The sequence below is a fragment of the Neopsephotus bourkii genome, unplaced genomic scaffold, assembly GCF_033783945.1.
Source record: "Neopsephotus bourkii isolate Nb327-2 ecotype Australia unplaced genomic scaffold, CSIRO-AGI_Nbou_v1 NB_122, whole genome shotgun sequence".
Lineage (NCBI taxonomy): Eukaryota > Metazoa > Chordata > Aves > Psittaciformes > Psittacidae > Neopsephotus > Neopsephotus bourkii.
The window spans coordinates 776,340-796,492 of NW_026900639.1; the positions used below are offsets into that span (position 1 = coordinate 776,340).

At 45.9% G+C, this 20,153-nt stretch overlaps 1 protein-coding gene across 1 annotated transcript in view; it reads left to right on the top strand.

Moving 5' to 3' along the window:
- Window positions 1-14: 14 nt before the first annotated feature.
- PTH1R (parathyroid hormone 1 receptor) overlaps window positions 15-20,153 on the top strand; it is a 111,675-nt gene continuing 91,536 nt past the window's right edge. Inside the window, exon 1 of the mRNA XM_061365787.1 lies at window positions 15-173. Within this exon, the coding sequence (XP_061221771.1) occupies window positions 99-173 (75 nt within the window). The 5' untranslated portion in view covers window positions 15-98. The remainder of the gene's footprint in view (window positions 174-20,153) is intronic.

The following is a 20,153-nucleotide window of genomic DNA, read 5'->3' on the forward strand; positions in this document are numbered from 1 at the left end:
GGAGGGAAGGAGAAGGAGAAATCATCTGCAACGCTGGAAGACCTCTCGTCCTCCTACTTCCCTGAGCAAGCTTGGATGCTGGAAGAAGCCTCTTGGATATGGGATCATATCTGGTTTATCACAGTCTGGGTTTGATCCTCTGCTGCTCCGTCTTGAGTTCAGTCTACGCTCTGGTGAGTCCCTCAATCTTTCCCTTTCATATTCTTGAACGATCTTGCACGGCTGTTTCCTTGATGAGTAATTTACTGTATCAAGCATTTAGAAGGCAGAGTGCTGGGTTTGCTTTTTTATTTTTTTCAGCCCTGTGGCTTATTTCGCTGGCAGATAGTGTGTGCAGTTGGTCTCAGAGTTGCTCCACCAGATGAAATGAAAACGTCTGTATGTCTGTGTTTCCAAAAGAGTTTGAATCACTTTTAAACCGCTCCGGACAGGAACGCGTGCAGTTTGACAGGAGTCTGGGGACAGCATTTAGGGGATCATTTAAAAGGCACCTACGGGTAAAGGGCAACTTTTCCTTTCCTTTTCTTTTTTTCTTTTGTATTTTCTTCCCTTTTTTTTCTTTTTTTTCATTCACCACCCCTCTCCAAGACACCAACTTTAATTTTAATTCAATCTTCTTAATCTGCAAATCTGCTTAATCTCAGCGAAACAGTACCTTCCTCTTTGGGATTAAATTTGGAGAGGACCTTACAGTGCAGGGCTTGCAGACAGTTTACACTCAGGAGCATGAAAGTAGTATTAACCCTTTAGTACTTGTCACTGTTTTCACCTGTTCCTGCATACACTAGGAGACAATATTTTTCCAGAGGTAGCAAAGGGCTGAAGTCTGTCAAAAATGCCTTGATGCTAGCAGTGAAGAATGGGCTAAGAGCTACAGACCCCCTCTGCAGCCCAGAGTGGTCTCCAAAGCCTTTCTGCAGAAGTGAAGGGAAATGTCATATGGAATTGGCCACCACATATTAACCCACAGATGGGCATGCTGCTCTGACACGTGCTTTCCTTGCTTTATCCATCCCTGGAAACACATCTGTTGTTACGATTTCTCAGTGCCTTCTGGTGTAGGAAGGGGCATGACCACCACCTAAAGAGTTGTCTGCTTTCCACGAGGGATGGAGATGCGTTTGGAAGAGAGTAGGCTCACCCTGACCCTGGCTACATCCAGGTCTTCCCTGACCCTCCAGGAACCATCACCCTGGGCACTGTCCCCTGGGTTTGTGACCTTGTGCAGGGCTGTTAGGGAGGTATTGCGACCATACACCCAGCATCATGCTAGAGGGAAACATCTCACCAATAAATAAGAAACAGCCCCTTGGAAAACAATCGTTGTTGCAGTCCATCCTTGCCTCGCTGTATTTCTAAGCACAAATAAACCTTGCAAAACCCAAAGAAAATCGGGGAAACTGGGATGACCACTTGTAGATTTGTTTTTAGTGCATTTGAGGTTTTTCCCCTGTTCTGGGGTGGGATTAACATCTCCATGACCACATCTGAATCTGGGGATGTATCATGACAGTGTGAGTCCTGCAGCACCTGCTACCTCCACCTCCACAGCCCTACTGCCGCTGAAGTCATCACCAAAATTCCTGCTAGACTTGGTGTCTTTGTTGGTAATGGTGAAAATCAGGTTCATGAAACAGATTAGAGCTTGGCAAACTTTAGGACCCAGAAAAGACAGGCAAGGCTTCAGAGTGCGTCACCAGTCCCATTCCCAGTTTACTCCTCTCTCTCAGTACATCCCAGTACCTCCAAGAGGGTGCTGAGGAACAGCCAGTGAACCAAACATCATCCATCGCATGTTCCCAGTGGCTATTTTATTTTTGACAGCCCCCTCACAACAGACACTTTCAGATCACAAGCCATTGGCTCAGCAGCACTGGTAGGCAACTGGGTCACAGCTGAACGTGAGATGGACCTGGGCATAATTCTAGAATAGAACCATAGAATCGCAGAGGGACAAGAAAGCAGGGGACTTCACTGGGAAGGCTAGGCAAGGAATGCACAAGAGTTATTTGCCCTTTTGCATTTCCAAAATCCTAATACACTCCTGTACTGGTATAGGGTCCTGCCGCAAGAAACCCCATTCAGTTTAATAAGGCCCAGACTGAAGTGCATGTTTCAGACACTTCCTATGCTTTTCAAACTCAGTACTGACAGCTAAAAGACTTGCCAAAAGGTTTGAAAAGTTGTCCTGACAATTCAGGGGCTGAAATGTTGTGTGTTCCTTTTGGCATCCCCTTAAGCAGAATGAGTAGTTCAGCCCCAAGTCACCCCACTATACACCCACTTGTGAGGCAAGGAATAACTTGCAGGGTACCTAGAGCCCTGTTTATTTTTGCTGTAGTTGTTTCTTTCCCAAATTAACTTGATTTTTAAATGAACTCCGAAAACACTGAATGGTGTTGACTGCATATTTCAGCAAGGTGATGTCTTGATAGCTACAGTATAAGAAGGATCATATATATACTTGATATTTTGCTGAGTGTGTTTTATGTGCTGCTATCAACAGAAGTCACCAAGTGCCTCATTCTTAGAAGCAACAAGCAAAAATCAATGAGAGTAGCTGCAGAACGATGGGGATGCAGGGACTTAATTTAGAGACAGGCTCTGTGGCAGTTTTGGGCTAAGCTAAAAGTGGTACCCAATCATTCACTCCCCCAGCAAAGCAAAGCAAAGCTATGTTGTGAGTTTGAGTCAGGAGGATTTCCGCAGACTGAGGCAGGCACTGCTCAGAGCTTCAGGGCACAATTCACATGTCTGAGGCTGGAAGACTTTGAGTCTTGAGAACGGTGGCCCTAATTGCTGGGGTCTTTGCAGCTCGGTTGTTTTGCACTTGAGAGTTGGTGATGCCGAGATCGGGCAGAGAATTATGCATCCCAGACCTGAAGCTTTCACTCTCATTATGCCTTTTGTTTGCCAGCAAAGATGATAGTAAAGGAACTTTCCAAAGCAAAAATGCTGAAGTAGGGCTTGGAAATGGTTTCTTTGATTGCCTGTGCCACTGATACATCACGGGGCAGGATGCTGGGACTGAATCACTTCTCCACAGCATGCAGGCTGCGTGTCTCTACATTCACTGTAAACCGGGGTGGGGGAAAAAATGCTACGGGAATGAGTCCTCAGAGTTAAAAATGTCTGCAGAAATGGTGGCCCCCTCCATGAGCCTGCGGCCACACAAAATCCATACCGAGATCAAGATCTCTGCCTTGAGCTGTTGAGGGGCAGCTGAGAGGCACAGATGGCTGTCTTTGATGTGAGGAGAAGTACTGGGTGAAGATCTGCTCTCCCCTAACTACCCAGAGAATTGCCATGTGGAGAACATGATTAACACCTGCTTGAACAGTGAGGGGAATTTCACCTATCAGTTGAGTGTTTTGAACCTGAAATCTTGTGAGGTGAGGGTGTAAATTTGGGTTAATTCTGCTGTTTGGTCCAAGGGCTGGGGAAGCAGAATTGCCCTGAGCCAGATAGTCCTGTAAATATGGGCTTGAAAATACGATGTGTGCAAAAGGAGCTTTAAAAGTATGGTTTGACATCAGCAGAGCACGGGAGAAGTTAACATGTAGGCACTATGATTTTATCAGAAAGGTGCTGTCTTGCAGAGAAACCTCCCTGTGTCCCAGCCCCACTCCCAGGCAAAACCTCCATGGTTTGGTCTGCTGATGCCTTCGGTTTTCACTTTGTTTCCTTTCGTTGCCCTTCTCAGCCTGGCAGTGCACAACCCAGCAGTCATTAGGGAAGGTATTCTGCATAACAATGATGACAATGAGGACAGTGATGATGACAATGACGATTATGATGATAATCATCGTCCACAACTCATCTGCAGAGCCTTGGCTCAGAATAGCTCCTTTTTGGGAAACAGGTATGATGAGCCTGAGCCGGCTGTGTGTGGGTCTTACTTCTCAGCAGTGCTCAGTGCCTTGTAGAAGGTGCTGCGCATTAGGGGGTTGCTTTTTGGCAGCAGAACGGTCTCAACGCCTTTCTGTTTGCTGCAGCCTGTGGTTCCCCAGCCCTGGCCCCACTCGGGCTGCTTGGGCAAAGCTGAAGCTTCCCTCCAGTTTTGCAGAGAAGCTGTAGCACTCTCCCAGAGATTCAAGGGGTATCATTAGGGGATTCGAAACCTTTTCTTGCAGATAAAACCCAAATAAAATACAAGCTCAGCCAGGTCACCTGGAGGAAGCTCCCAGCCTCTATTCCCAAGGAAGCTGCATCCATACAAGCATTGGTGTTAATCTCTGCTAGGAAAGTCCAGAATAAATCAAAAAGTTCATGTCAGAGTGATACTTAGATCACTAACTAGCCAAGAACCCAGTGCTCAGGCAGCAAAGCAGCTACATTAAGGAGGTGCTGGTCAGTGTTTCACTCTTTCACTTGTTTCTTGTTCCTTTGATCAGACCCACATCTTCATAGATCAGGAAAAGAGAAGGATTTGAAGTTAAATAATTCATGTCTGGAAGGGAAAGAGAATCATATTCTGATGCAGAATATGTCCCATAATAAAAAAGAATAATATTAATAAAATAATGCTATATAGAGAACCTGCAAATCCCAACTAGCTACCTAACTTCATTAACTAAGGACAGGTTCCAAGTGCAGGGAAACAATGTCTGAAATTTTCATTTCTCCACACACACTTGGGAGCATGCCCATCCCTACCCCGTGTATTTATGAAAGATACCATTTTTGTTATTGTACTTTGGGATTAGCAGATATCCCCTGACTATAAAATACTCAACCACAAAATATAAAGCAAACAAGCGTCTGCGTCAGGGTCATGCATGGGCTGTGATTTCATCCAGCGCAGGCCAAAAAAAGTTCAGCTGCCTGATGGCAAGTCTGACCTGAGCAGGCTGGGTTTGGTGTGAGCATCTCACCTTGGGAAGAGGAAAAGCAACTGGGCAACTGTGCACACAGGGGTGTCAAGGCTGAAGGAAATGAAATCCGAAGTGTGCCTTTCAGGTCCAGGCAGTTGTTGTTTGGTTTCTGGCCTCCTAGAAACAGCCCCGGGGTGGTGCTTTGAGATCAGTGGGATTATTCCGGCTGGGGTGGTGTGTCTGGAGTCTCTGAGAGGGGTACTCCCAGCCCAGACAGCTCAAGCAGAGACAGCTGCTGCCCTGCCACTGTCACCCTGCACTCCCATGTCCCTTTGAAAAACGATGCTGAGAGTCATCCCACAGCTGTGCATCTCATATTGCCTATCTTCCCGGGCTGTGTGTACTGATAAGTGACTAGGCTGTAAAGATGCTGTCTGAAGGATTTCCCTCTGCTCAAGAATGCACTGCTCAGCCCCTCCATTAAATTCAATTAAAATCAGTCCCTGGTTTGTAAAGTTATTTGGGGCACAGACACCACACATCACACAGAAACAACACCCTCTCCATCACAGCTATTATGGGCAGCTTCTGACCAAGCAATGTGGGGTGAGGTTGTACAGCACCTCTTGTGGAACTTGGATATAGGGCTGGGGAAATCCAGCTCCCTGGATTTGGTGGCAGAGCTATGGCTCCAGCTAAACCCTGCAGTCCTTGAATTTTCCTTGTGCCTGAAGACCAAAAGGAAGAAATAGCAGAGCCAGACTACGGTTGCCTTTGATTTAATTCCACCCCCCCGGAACCATCCCTCATTACTGCTGAGCAGCTCCATCCTCATCCAACACTGCTGGGAGAGGACGAAGAAGTACAGCTTGTATTTAGGTACAACCAAACTGTGCAGGTCCCTTACCCCAAGGCTGTCACTGGACTCGTCTCAGCCTTTTGAGCCCTGAGTCCTCCGAAGTCCCTCACCCTCTGACACTGTCTGGATCAAAGAGAGAAGCCAGCAGGGATCCCCCATCCTTTTTGATGGGCTATTTCTCTGCAAAAGGGCAAGTGTAGAAGAGTTTGTGTCTGCTCAGCTCCTGCTGTAATGGAAATTTTGCTGTCTCTCAATTAATAACCATTATTTAAAAAGGGAAAAAAAAGTATTCCTTAGGGCATGCCCTGACTGAATGGAAGAACTCAACAGAATCAGTCTATGTTAAAAATTAGACCATATCAAAGATATTTAGCTCCGACATGGAGAATTTGCTTTCTCCAACTGTATCAACAAAGATCTTGACCCATAAAACTTCAAACTTCACTGGGCCTTGTGAGAGCTGCTGTACTAAAGATGATCTTTGTGTTGGTGGCAATAAATAAATTACCCTCAGGGCTGAAATTCAGCAGAATACCTGCTTTGTTGGACTGAGCTTTGCTGTCTTGTATCATGAGAAGAAAACACCCAAACTCATGCTTGATGTACCTGGCTTGTAATTAATCCCTTTATTTCCAGAGGTCAGACTGACCCTTGCCAGTGATTAGAGGGGCTCTGTGTTTTAGGGTTTTCCTTTCTCTTTGGAGGCTCAGCTTGGACTGACCTCTAGAAACCTGATTTTCAAGAAAGGAGTATTTTAGACTGACGGCATCATCTTAACAGACTGTACTTTGATCCTCCTGTAACACAAATCCCTCCGACAGCATTCAGGTGATGATTCAGTTGTTGAAATCTTCTGCAAGGCTGGCCTGTTTTTCTGGCTATATTGTTTTCCTTTAATCCAGCAAAGCAGAAAGTGGACTTCTCTGCCCCTTTTCTCTCTCACCTCTCCAGCATCCCTTGTTCAATTCATTTTAGCAGCACAGGGGCTGTGTTAGTGTCTCCCTTCTTCCCTCCTGACCATGTGCACCCTTCCATGAGCCGATTCAACTCACTGAGCTTGCACAAAACTAACACAAGATAGAAAAAAGAAAATAAATGTAGAAGGTTTGTAGCTGGGTCAGTGAATGGCATCTGCACAACAAAGGCTTGGATGAATCCCCAAGTCACAGGAGGGAGACACTGGGTCACGGAAGTAGGGTCAACATGGGAGCAGTCAGCAATGTACATAGGTTTGCCCTGACACAATAGTTGTATAATTGTATTATGCCGGCATAAAATCCCCCAGATCCTCCCTTTCACAGATCCACACTACACTGTACGTCTCCGGCTCGTTGGCAATAAATACACATACCACAACGTGAGCTCAGTGTAGGCTTTGTGCTCCTTCTGAACCCCCCTCCATCAGCCACACCATCTGATCAATAGCACACTTGGAGGATCTCTCATCTGAGCAGATGAGTCCTGCACAGAGTGCGAAGTGATGGTGCAGGATAAAAAAAGGTCAGGGGTATTAGATATAACCACAGTCTTGGGATTTTGGGGGGAAAAGTGAGTTTAGGCTTGTAGACATAAGGTGTGCTATGCCACTTGGCTTCAGGGCCAGTGGACAGGACCCAGGCGTTGTATTTAGAAGTGCAGACATCAATAGGGACTTAAAGACTCAGAAAGTACAAGCTGAGAGACAAACTGAGAGACACCACAGCTGGTACTCAGTGACCTGCTCCCTGTTGTTTGCAAGGACAGTGAAATGGTCAAGCCAAACCATTTCCTCTATGTCCAAATCAAGGCAGGTGTTGAGTCAGGCAGGACAAGGCGTCCTGTCCTAGCCCACCTCTCTGACCCTACTGAGGTGCAGAACAAATGAACCTTCAAAGTTCAAAGGTGCTTGGTGTCTTTGAGTCTTTCTACCGTAATGACCTTAAGTTTCAGCTGCCTGTCAGATAAGGACTGATCATCAAAAGCAGACCTGGCCTTTTGGAAAAGCCCTCCTCCTAGATCAGTGTCTGGGGCAAGGGCTGGAGACAGGAGTTGCTGTCTCAGCATGCAAGGCAGGCTGGTTATCTCATTTTTCACAAGGCTGCCCTGTTGCTAATCAGGGTTCCTTGATGTTATCTTTACTTCAGTCTCCCTTCCCCTCTCTGCAAGCATTTCAGTGTATGTATCTGCTTGGTCTTGCCACACTGAAAGCAAGAAGCAGCCTCAATTGCACCTGTAAAGCCTGGTTTGAAAGTCACTGGGTGTCCTTATAAAACCTTCTGTCCTCTTCACTGAACTTTGAGACCTAAATATATTTTTCTATATGTTTTCACAGAAAAGTGAGTGGTTTGCAAATCCTAGCTCATGCCTGCTGTGCTTCAAGGGAGGTGGCACTTTGTAAGGAGCAGGAGATGGTGGGGAGCTACCACTTCTTGGTCATATATTAGAGGACAAACATTGAATTAACCGAGATTCAGTGGGGTCTGGGGGACTCTCCTCCTGTTCAGGAGTACTAGTAAGTCATTTAATCATCATCTTATTACTTTGATCTCTTCACCTGGTTTATATGCCTTGAACACTCAAGGGATTGCAGCATCCCAGGAGAGCACCAGGCCCATCCCCTACACCATCGATGGGAATGGTTCTGGTAGCAGGCATGGAGTGGGACATTTTATAACTCAGGAGGAAAAGGAGGGTGTCAGAAGCTGGAAGGACCCTGTCCCTGCTGTCTGGGAAAGGCTGGGACTGATGGACCCAGAAGAATTGTTTGAATCTCATTTTGTTCACACTTCCCTGTCCTGTGCTGCTCCCCTGCTCCATCTCCCTATTGCATGGACAGCCTGTTCTGTCATTTCTGTTGCTTTCTTTCACAAGACTAGGGAGGAAGCAACAGTTATTTTGGCCAGCCTGGGAGGCACATGGTGACCCCTCCCTGCAGGCACATGGAAGCTCACCAAAAGACAAAGTTTATGCACAAGCTCGCTCATACCCAGACTCTATCACTGCCATTTCCCTTACCCACAAGACCTGAGAATAGACTCCAGGGCCAGTGGCTCCTGAGACTGTTCAGACATAGGAAACAATAGGCTGACCTGTAGAGTACCTAATTTATTGATCTTGAAACATGTTAGGCAGTGCCTGACCTCCTCTAGGAGCAAATACCCACTAGCCTCTTTTGTTTTGCAAAGATACAAATAAAATTTCAGAACTCAGTGAAAACCACTGGACTGATTTCCATGAGCTTCACGTACTCTTTCCATTTATCCCACTTTTACTACCTACACCCCTGCCTTGCTTCAATGTTAGCTTGACTTTCTTCTTGACTCCTACATCGCAAACCATTTCTCCTTTCAGACACTGAGCTAAAGTAGCTTTGAAACACCGGCTATGGAGAGTGATTGCAAGGAAATGACCTCTTTCTCCTGGATGCACTCAAAGAGTAAGATCAATAAAGCAGCATTACGTAGAGTATCTATTTCATGGTCAGTGATTTCACTCAGCTCAGTCAAAATGCAGCAAAAAAGATTAAAATAAAAGCAGGAGGGAGTTGATAATAGATGGGACTGCAAAGAGATGACCAACACATGAAACTTCAAAAGCTAGAATTGCTGGCTTATCAAGAGCCATCAGCTTATGAAGCCTTTTAACATCCTGTAGTTGATATCCCTGAAGTTTTCTCTGAGCTTGTGTTTTCTTTCAGTACCCTCGAGGTTGCACTCACTGAATGACTTGCTCTAAAATTGCCTTTTCAGTAAGGAGAGGAGACAAAGAATTGAGATTTCACTCTTTCCGTTGACTTTCTGTGTGCTTTCAGCCATTTCTTGCTCTTTATGTGCAGCAAAGGCACAGAGGACTTGTGGGGACTGCAGAGGAGTCTGCATTTGGAGACATACTTTATTCTTATTGTTCTTCTCTGAAAAGGATAAAAGAGGGAGAGGTGGCTCTATAGGCACTAAGATAGTCTAAATAGCCATGATTGCTAAAATGCACACACGTAGGTGGTCAGAGGGTCTGATGTACTGTATATAGTGCAGACGTGGCTTATTTTCACTCATAGTAAATGACCAGGACTGTTTACTCAGGCTAGCCACTGGATGGGGACAAAGCAGGATAGGTCTGATTTCCCTTGCTTGGCTTTGGATGTCAGCAATGGATGCTCATGCACCTTGGAGCTGCCCCATATCCTCAAGGGACCCTCTCAGCTGCAGAGCATCCCACCACAGACAGTCTGTGGCTACACCCCGCAAAACCTGGGTGGGCATCAAGGTCTTATTTCCTCAGCTGGCAAAGCTGTTATATATGTGTGTATATACAAGTGAGTGTGTGAGTATAACCGTACAGCTCTGACTCATGCTGTAGCATTGTTAAACAGCCTTGGATCATCCCACCATATGATCACACTGCAGAGTACCAGCTTCATCCCCAATTCATTTCTCACCACGACTGGTGTTTCTCCATCAGGCTTTCACCACCACAATGAAGCATGTTGTTTGTTGTTTTGTTTTTTTTTTTGTTTCATTCCTGGGATCAGATTTTCTCTGTGATTTGCCTTAGCCTCATCACAGAAACCACAAATCTCAAGAGGTCAGAGCCTTCTGCTGGCGTAAATCAGTGGTGTTCCTGTGGAGTGAAGAAAGGCCAAGAGAATCTCATCTGATGTCAATCAGTGTCACTGCAGGGAAATACAGAGAGCCAGAAGGTAAATTGGAGAAGCCCAACTGGCACATGCTGGTCCTGGTCTCCTGGCCCTGGGCTGCATCTGGACGGGAAAAGAGAGGATTCTGCAGATTGAGACATCCGGGCCAGATGACAAGCCCCAGTTTCCAGATGCTTCTCCAAACTGTGTTCGGCCATGCTTCAGTAGCTTATTTTGTGGCTGGCTGCCTCGTACAATGAATGCCTTCCTGAAAGCATTTAAACAAAAGCAGTTTGGGGGGGGATCTGAAAGGAAGGAGTTTCACTCTTGTTTCTGGCTATGATGACAGTGGGAAGGGATGCTGACAGACTGGATTTTTCAAACCACAGGACAGGATTAATTCGGCTATAAATTTGTGTCCATTCTTAAAGAATGCCAAATCATGATACCTGAATCTCTGAGACTTGAGCAAATTTAGCATCAGAACTTAAAGCAGACTGTGCAATACGTAATTGTTTTTTCTCTACTCCTACCAAATTTTTTATACTGATTTTCCCCTTGCATCTCTTGGTGTCATTGGCAATGTTGGTGTGATCAACAAATTGAACTTTAAGTGCCTTTTGCTTGTATTTTGTAGAACTTGCAGTGGGAAATCAAGCCATTCAAAGTTACAACTACTGTGTACTTGTAGTTTACTCTGCCATCAGCAAAAAATTACTCAGGCTTATAGAGAAGCAGGGGGAGGGAGAGTGCTTCAGCTGCTGAAAATGGAACAGAGCCAGCTCTTGTTTTGCACCCAGGTAAGGATCCAGCCGTAGTTCTTTGCCAGCAAGTCTAAACACAAAGAGGGTCTCCGTGAGGGTCAATGCGGGCATATGCTTGGCTGACCTGACTCAGCACTTCCCAGGGCAATAAGGGCTCTTAGTTACCCAAATAAGCAGAAAAAATGGCCAAGTCAGAGGAGCTGGCTTGGACAGAGGGACAAGTCAGTGGACAAGCCAGAAGGACAGCCAGTGGACTGACTGCCATCCTGTGAACAGAGCTGGGTGGAGGAGAGGTCTGAGGTGGAGTAGGAGCAGACAGCCCAGGTGAATCCCTGCATCCTTCCATTTACCAGTTTTCCTGTTTCTGCTGACATGGAGGTGAATCACCCATCCCTTCTGTAATTGCTATTCACCCAAATCTGCTGCATAATAGCGGTCAGCATTGTCACCAGGACCACACATGGGTGAGTGTCCATAGGGCATGCACAGAGACCAAGGGCATGCAACTAACTCCTTTCCCTACTACAGTCACACCCAAGGCATCAACAGCTCTAAAACAGGGACTCCCACCACCATCCACCACCCAGTATCCCTGGAGTGTTGGGATCCTTTTACTCCCACAAAAGGTGAATGGATGCCCATTGCAACATGCTCCAGCGCTGATTTGGCCTCTTTTCAATGGTCACAGCTTGTGCTTTTCACTCTTAGGGACCTTTCCCCCTCCCCTCCATTTCTTGCTCAGGCATGAATGGCCACTACAGCTTTTATCCCTGCCATGCATTCCCCTGTGACTGCCTTCAGCTCCAGGTGAGCAGCGTGTCAAGCCTTCCAGTGTCTCCTTTCCATGCCCAGCAAAAGGAGGAGATGAGGGGGATGCCGGTGCTGACTGGCTGGAGCTGGGAGGACGTCATGCCCCAGAGCTGCCTGTACCACACTGAGGGCTTAATGTGCCATAATCACAGAGCTGGCCTTGTTGTAACAGCACCCTGACCATGCACAGCTCCCGGCTGCCTCTGGCAGCTCCCGCACTCCCTGCCCACAGTTGCTGCTGGTGGTATTTTTGGCATGGATTCCCCCCCAGACTCCCCAGGCAAAGAGAAAAGGGGTCTGCAGGGATGAAAGGAGGGAGCAGGGAGTGGGTTTGTGTCCTATCTCAGACACCAATGGTGCTGACCCCATCAGTTGTGAATCAAGACATTAATCAATGTTATGGGGCTTAGGATAGGGTCAGATACCTGTGGTTTGAGGCATGCTGGAAGGACTCAGCATTGCCAGAGTCATAATACCACACACTGCTCATGAAAGAACAGAGCTGTGACGTTCCAGGAGGCAGGGACTGGGGACGGAAAGGGGGAGGTGGTTGCTGATGGGGGTGGGAAAGCAAAGGGTAAAAGAGCGAAAGAGAGAAAGAGAGAAAGAAAGAAAGAAAGAAAGAGAGAGAGAGAGAGAGAGAGAGAAAGAAAGAAAGGAGAGAGAGGGAGAAAGAGAAAAGAAAGGGAAAGAAAGAAAGAAAGGAGAGAGAGAGAGAAAGAGAAAAAAAAGAGGAAAGAAAAAAAAGAGGAAAGAAAGAAAGGAGGAAAGAAAGAAAGGAGGAAAGAAAAAAAAGAGGAAAGAAAGAAAGGAGGAAAGAAAGAAAGGAGGAAAGAAAGAAAAGAAAGAAAAGAAAGAAAGAAAGAAAGAAAGAAAGAAAAGAAAGAAAGAAAGAAAGAAAGAAAGAAAGAAAGAAAGAAAGAAAGAAAGAAAGAAAGAAAGAAAGAAAGAAAGAAAGAAAGAAAGAAAGAAAGAAAGAAAGAAAGAAAGAAAGAAAGAAAGAAAGAAAGAAAGAAAGAAAGAAAGAAAAAGAAAGAAAGAAAGAAAGAAAGAAAAAGAAAGAAAAGACACAAAACAACAACAACACAAAACCAAAACCAAAACAACAAAAATCCCCAAACCCACCCTCTCCAGGGTTTCCTGGTTGCTTTGCTGACAGGAGTATGAGAAGAGGGCTGCCTGCTTTATAATCTGCCTGCTGAGCCTTTGACTTCCCTCTTGCATCCTCTGTGCAGGGAGTTTGCTGCACATCCCTCCCCACAAATGCTAGCAAGAAAGTGCCGGTATGAGAGAATGAAGATTAATTCACCAATCATGGAGGAGAAGTGGCAGAGGAGGGTCTGAAGGCAGGACCCTAAATGATGAGCCAGGAGCATAGGAGAGAAATAAATAGGATTCCTCTTCCTGGGAGCTTTGGACCAGAGGAGACCGGGCCCCTTTCCCCAGGGTTGAGGTTGCTTTGCTTTCCAAGGCAGCAATGAGCAGGCTCTCAGATGCATCTGGGTTTCAGAAGATATAAGGTGTTATAAAGCTTTAGAAAAGCTGCCAATTCAGGTTTGGGTACACCCAGGCAGTTTGAAGAGCTTTCAATCCTGGTTTCTCCCCACCCCTGACAGGACACAATGGGTGAGTTCACAGCATTGGAAAAGATCGCAGGGTCTGCTATGACAAGTCATAGGAAGACAGAGGGGTACCAGCCAGAGTGTGGTGCTTGCCCTCAGAGAACCATGCTGTGGTCCCCAGCCCCAGAGCTCCCATCCAGCCCTCTATCCTCCCAGTCCCTGAAAACACAAGCAGGAGAGCTGGCCCAGCCATGTGCAGCACTAAGGGGAAAGGAACCATAACACCATGCTGCAAGTGCACAAGGCTGGGGAAGTGGAGAGTGTACAGAAAAAGAGGGGTCTGTGTTTGTGATCAAGACCTGAGCTTGCTGTGAGGGATCTATGAGAACACCTATGTGAAGTTGTTTTCCCTTCTATCTCTGATGCCTGGAGGGAGGTAGGAGTCCCCATAGCAAGCATGGCATTGGCCGTAACACTGTCAGACTTGCTTGGAAGTAAGATGAGATGGCTCTCACTTTTGGAGGCCATAGCCTCTCCATCTCCAAGGGAGGGAGATAATACAGTTTTCCTCCATAGACAGCAGACATTCAGCAAGGAGAGAGATGCAATAGCAGGCAGCTAAAGTGATAAGACACCATGACATGTCTGCTTTCTGCCCTGCACTCTGAAATGCCTAGGAGGTGAGCTCATAATACCATAGAATCATAGAATCATAGAATAGTTAGGGTTGGAAAGGACCTTAAGATCATCAAGTTCCAACCCCCCTGCCATGGGCAGGGACACCTCGCACTAAACCATCTCACCCAAGGCTCTGTCCAACCTGGCCGTGAACACTGCCAGGGATGGAGCATTCACAACCTCCCTGGGCAACCTATTCCAGTGTAGTGAGGCAAGATGAACCCTACAAGATGTACAGGGGCAGAGCAGCCCTCAGGAGACTCTTGTGTCTTTACCAGGTCCCATCAGTGCAGACTGACAGATGCTGCTTCTGCTTGTGGTCTAGAGAGCCATCAGCCACCCCCAAAGAGGAAGTGCTAGGCAAAGCCCAAGCCTGTTGGCTTAGATTTGCATCATTTTCCTCTTTTTTCTAATTTTTGCTGTCCTTTACCTGTTTCTGGTTTTGTAGATTTGTTATTGCATCTTTTAACCACGGTGGGCTTTAGGCCATCCTCCCTAGTTTTAAGACAATAACGTTGCGTTTGTGGAATCGTGGTTAGCGACATCAGCAGGATGTTTCCAAAGGCTTCCTGGTTTCCATGAACACTGTCTGCTCTGAATTTGTCTTGGCAGTTGATGACAACAATAGACCTTATAAGTCTTTTCCCTTCTGTCATGTAGGAATAAACCTCTTCAGCCTTTGCAATCCAATGGACATCTCTTTTTCCTCCTAATGAAAGAGGGTTGCAGGTAGCACCCATGGTGCAGTGAAGGAGACCCTCCCTTAGCAACCCATTTGAATAATTATAGGTGGAAAATAATAACAAAATTATGATGGTGGTTTAAAATGTTACGAGCTTTTTGAAAAGGGAAAATTCTTATTTTTCTTCCTTTCTCTCCCCTTATTCTGGCACTTTGGAGTTAATCATCTCCAGCTTCCTTCTGCTGCCATGGCAGGCAAATGCTTGCTTTTATTTTAGATGTGATCTGTGTGTCCCCCACCATACGACTCCAGAAGGTAAGGCTGAAAGAAAACCAGACTTATAAAACACCAGGTAAAGGAGTGGGAATTTGCAGTCCTGATACATGGCTTGCTACCCTTGTCCTTAAAGGGTAGGGGGAAATGAGTCAGCAAATACTATTATCTTCTTCCTGTGTGTCCTTCAGCAATTCACCTTCTCGAAGGGTCTGACAAAGTAGACATCTAAAGAGTTTGGGGGGAGTTACAGAAAGTAGAAGCTCTTTTGTTGTTTTCCACTTTCATCATCTAGCCAGTCACTCTGTAGTAGAGGAAGGTGTCAGGGCAACTTAAAAGAAAATAATCTCCTATGTTTTCACTCCTCTGGGGATTACTGTTTTTTGTATATGAACAGGTGTTGAAAGGAAATTGGTTTCATTTGGTCAGTGTTTTGGGGAACTATGCCCATGGTCTTTTGTTACACTTGTGGTGCTCAGCATTAGGATGTTGACGTTGATGTTTTCATGTTTAAATTTGAGAAATGCACCTTTGGAAAGAAAAAATGCTGCATTTTGTGCATGAATTTAAAAAAATTTAAAAAAAGGAGTCCTAAATGTGACTGAAAGAGGACAGTCACAGTAAGAACCGCAGAGCCAAAAGTGTGGTCCCTGGGGAATGCAGACTGTTTTGGATGAAGTGAGCACAGGTATTGCAAGTAGCTGTGTGAGAACCTCATGGGGATATTAAGGAAGCTCCTTTCTTCTCCAAATGCTCCTGTTTCCTCTTGGCTGTGTTGGAGCTGGGAGCCTTGAAAAGCAGTGACTGCCTTGTGTTCTGGTTCAGGTTCATCCCCCCTCCCATCAGGCATCTGGTCAGGAGACTCCTCTTGCATGCTGAGGTATTTAGATGTCTACCTGGGCTTTGTGGTCTGAGTTTGTCCTTGGAGCTCCAGCCAGCTCAGTGATGAGCCTGGGAAGAGATTTGGTTCATGCTACATAGGCAATGAAGGCTCAATTCATTTGCCTTCATGCAGTCATACAGAGGCACCCAGGGCATCTTGAGGGATCTGCCAAGCTCAGGTAGACATGGCACAGGACCAGCAGGAAGCCATGGAGCAGAAGCTGGAGGCCAAGTGAGGTACTGCAGAGCATCAAGTTGTACTTGACACCTTGTTTCTTGCCTCTGAGCAGCCCTTGGCAAAGCAGGGTTTGGGATTTTCCTCTCTGTGGTCAGTGGAGCAAGACAGAGACCTGGAAAAGATGCATTCACCCCTCACAAGCAGAGTCTGTCTTTCTCTGTTGACTAAGCTGGAGAGACTTATCCTAGGAGAGCTCAAGTGTATGTGGTGGATTTGGCCTAAGTGATTATACTGAACTAATTTCTGGACAGTTCCAATTTCTGGTCAAAACCTGCAGCTGCTGTAGTAATGCAAGCAGTTGTTACCAATAAAAATCCCTCCAACACTGCAGCAAGGCTGTGAATTTTATCTTTCTTTTCTGTCCAGAATATGGGGCTTCAAATCTGTATTTTAAGTAAAATTTTTACAGTGCTTTTGCTGGGGAGAAAGGCCAGAAAACAGACATTTATCTGCTTGTAAATAAAACTATTAAGTTCAAAAACCAGAAGGAAAATATCCACTTGAAAGGAGACTTCTGAGAAAATCATGGCAAGTTCCTGTCCCTGCCATCTGTTTGCATTTTAATGTAATGCTGAAGTTGGTACAATTGCATGGACTCCTGTCCTCTTCAGGAACCCCTAAAACCACAGACAGTACCTGCTGTTTCAGGCCATACCTGCCTGGTTTTGAGTCTGCATCTGCAGTCCTCAGTTTCATTCACAGTGATGAACACTGAGAAGTTTATGAAAGGTGGACAAAAATCCCAAAGCCTTTCCTTAATAGATATGCAGTTTTGATACAAGGTCCACACCTCCACCAAAAAATAACAAAGAGCTTACAAATAACAAAAAAAGGTTGATAGCCACCACTCAGTCAACAGTTTCTACATTTCTGTGGCCAAGGGAACAGTTAGACACCAATATTTCCTTCAGACCACCATGATTTAACCCTCTGACCTTTACTTAAAAATGCTGGTGTTCACTCTGGGTCTGTAGCTTATCTGGGGATCGCTTGCCAAGACATTGTCAACCACTGGCTGTTGTGGACCATGGCATGGGAAAAGCAACTGGGATGATGACAGAGTGTGCTTCTGGCCTCTCTTGAGCCACAGACTAGCAGGTGGGATTAATCTTATCTAGCCTTTTAAAAATTATTTCATAGAATCACAAAGTAGTTTGGATTGGAAGGGACCTCAAAGCTCATGCAGTTCCAACCCCTGCCATGGGCAGGGACACCTTCCACCAGACCAGGTTGCTCCAAGCCCCACCCTACCTGGCCTTGAACACTGCCAGGGATGGGGCAGCCACAGCTTCTCTGGGCAACCTGTGCCAGGGCCTCACCACCCTCACAGGGAGGAACTTTTTCCTCATATCTGAAATAAATCTCAGGTTAAAGCCATTCCTTGTCCTGTCCCTACCTGCCCTTGTCCAAAGCCCCTCTCCAACTTTCTTGCGGGCCCCTTTAGGCACTGGAAGCTGCTCTAAGGTCTCCCTGGAGCCTTCTCTTCTCCAGGCTGAACAAGCCCAGCTCTCTCAGCCTGTCTCCAGAGCAGAGATGCTCCAGCCCTCAGAGCATCTTTGTGGCCTCATCTGGACTCACTGCAACAGCTCCACAACCTTCTTATTTTGGGGGCCCCAAAATTTCTTGATGTTTCTTCTACAGTCAGTCAGACCTCTCCTCTCACCCCATGTAAGGTGGTTGTTCCTGCTTTTCTTTGTCATCTATAGACAGAGCTTTGAACGGCATACAGTGTTAGATGTTTAACCTTTATATGGCTGAGGATGGAGATGGCTCTGCACCAGAATAACCTGTGCGCTATTCCTGGCTCTTGTCAATCACCCTGAGGTGACTTTGAGAAGCCCCTTCCTTTTTTGGTTCTTCTATCCTTTGTCCAACTTGTTTCTTTAGGCTTGGCTTTGAACCCATCCAGGTATCAACTGAAATCTGAGGAAGTTATCACCAAAACAACTTTACACCTTAATTTCTGGGCCCTGAGCCATAAGTTCCTCAGAGGAGAGATACATTTTGATGCAAGATTGTGGAAAGATAAGCACAACAGCAGCAGACTTTTATCTGTGGCCTCAAAATGTGTTTGTCCTACAAATACTAATATAGATCTCTAGCCCGGGACTCCCACAGGAGTCACTAATAGTGATCTATTGGTTTTAGAGTGGTGGCTGTTTTTGTTGTAGGCAAGCAGCCAAAACCAACATCTTCTTGTCCTCCCCCTCCAAGATCTATTGTGTGAATCTAGTATCTTGTTTCAGAGGGGCATCTTTATTTTCAGTTTTGAAGGATCCTCAGCATGGGGGGAGCACATATACGGAGATGTGCATCTCATGGGCACTTTGGCTATGCCAGCTCCTGTACAAAGGTGGTTGATGCTAGCAAAGCAGTAGTGGATGATCTGAGGGGAAAATGAGCATGGGGGCTGGTGCTCCTCAGTGTCTGCTCCTGTAAAGGATGGAGTCTGGCCAGAGAAGCTTTCTGCCTTCTCATTGCCTCTGCTGCAAATCAACCCAGGATGGGAGGGAGGAAGGGGGTAGAAAACTCAGAGTTAATCGATTTGAGAGATCGTTACAATAGGAACTGTGCATGACAGCTTTGTGGTTTCAGCAGCCGCTCCAAAATAATCATCTTCCCTCTCCCCCTCATCTGAGTGCTCATGGATATTGTTTCATACTCCCGGTCAACTGAGTAGGATAAGCTGAGTTTGTGCAGGGTATTAATTTGTTTCCTCCAAAACTGTCTCCTCTCTCATTTCTCATGAAAAAGTCTATGAAACTTTAGTATGTTTAGGAAGTGTATCCTCTGTTAGCCTTTGGGTAAAATAACCATCCCTCATGCTATTTTTTAATATGCAAATGCACACCTCATATGCAGAACTCTTTGCCATAAGAGTGCATTACGAACAAAGGTAGGGAAGAATTCAAGTATGGACATAAAAATGGATAGAAGCACCATTAATATAACATTAATAACATTTTTGGGATATACTATGATTTTTCAGCACATAAGCCAGCCTGCTCTAAATAAAGGCCAAGAATTTTCTTCCAGTGGAAGACTGTTTAAGAGCTGTGTGTCACAAAATTTCTTTCGCCTTCATCTGAAGCAGGTGGTGTTGGCCAGAATCAAAGGCAGGATGTTAGAATTCAAGATCAAGGGTATCACAACCAAGCATGGTTTTGCAGTTCCTTAAGGCAGAGGTCAGACACCTGCCAACTCCCAGGCAACAAAAGTAGAGCATTTAATGTGATATAGTCCTGAGAGTTCAAAGACTCCAGCAAATTCCAGAACTCTTTAAAGAAGAAAAATGCTTTGCCCATGGGAGAAAGTTAAAGACTAATCCACTCCATTGACACACCAAACTTGTGAGCTAGCACTGAGGTCTCTGCACTGAATAACCATCAATGGATTGCCCTCTGATAAGAAAGTCTGGTTTGTTCATGCCTTCAATCATTGCAAGTCCTCCGTGCCACAACATCTTGAAGCAATGAATCTACATTTTGCATGAGTGTCTCAAACCTGCCACTCCCTGGCTTTAACAGATGTCCCACAACTGCTTTGTCACTCTACAGTTCTTGCAGCCAAACACAGCCAATGTTATTAGGAATCATTCTTCCCCCCCCCTAGAAAGACAGTAGGCTTAAGAGGGCTCCCAACACCACATGATGTTCTTAGCCTGTATCCACCTACCTGTCAGCACAGCCTCCATCAAATTGTTGAGGACACATTAGAAGATTTTTGGCTCAAAGGTTATGCATCTGCCATAAGTATCCCTTCTGGTCATTGCTGCTGAGCAGTCTTGTCATTCTTAGATGACAGAGTCCAGGAATAGTAGTTTTTCATACATCCAGTGGAGGAGATGGCTTTGTCCTACTCTGGCAGCCCCATGAGGGTGGCCAAGCCCCATCAGCCTGGATATTCTGAGGTGGCCAAGAGCAACACAGACCTCATGATCTGTGACATGGGGGAGAGAAGATGTCTAGTCTAGAGAAGA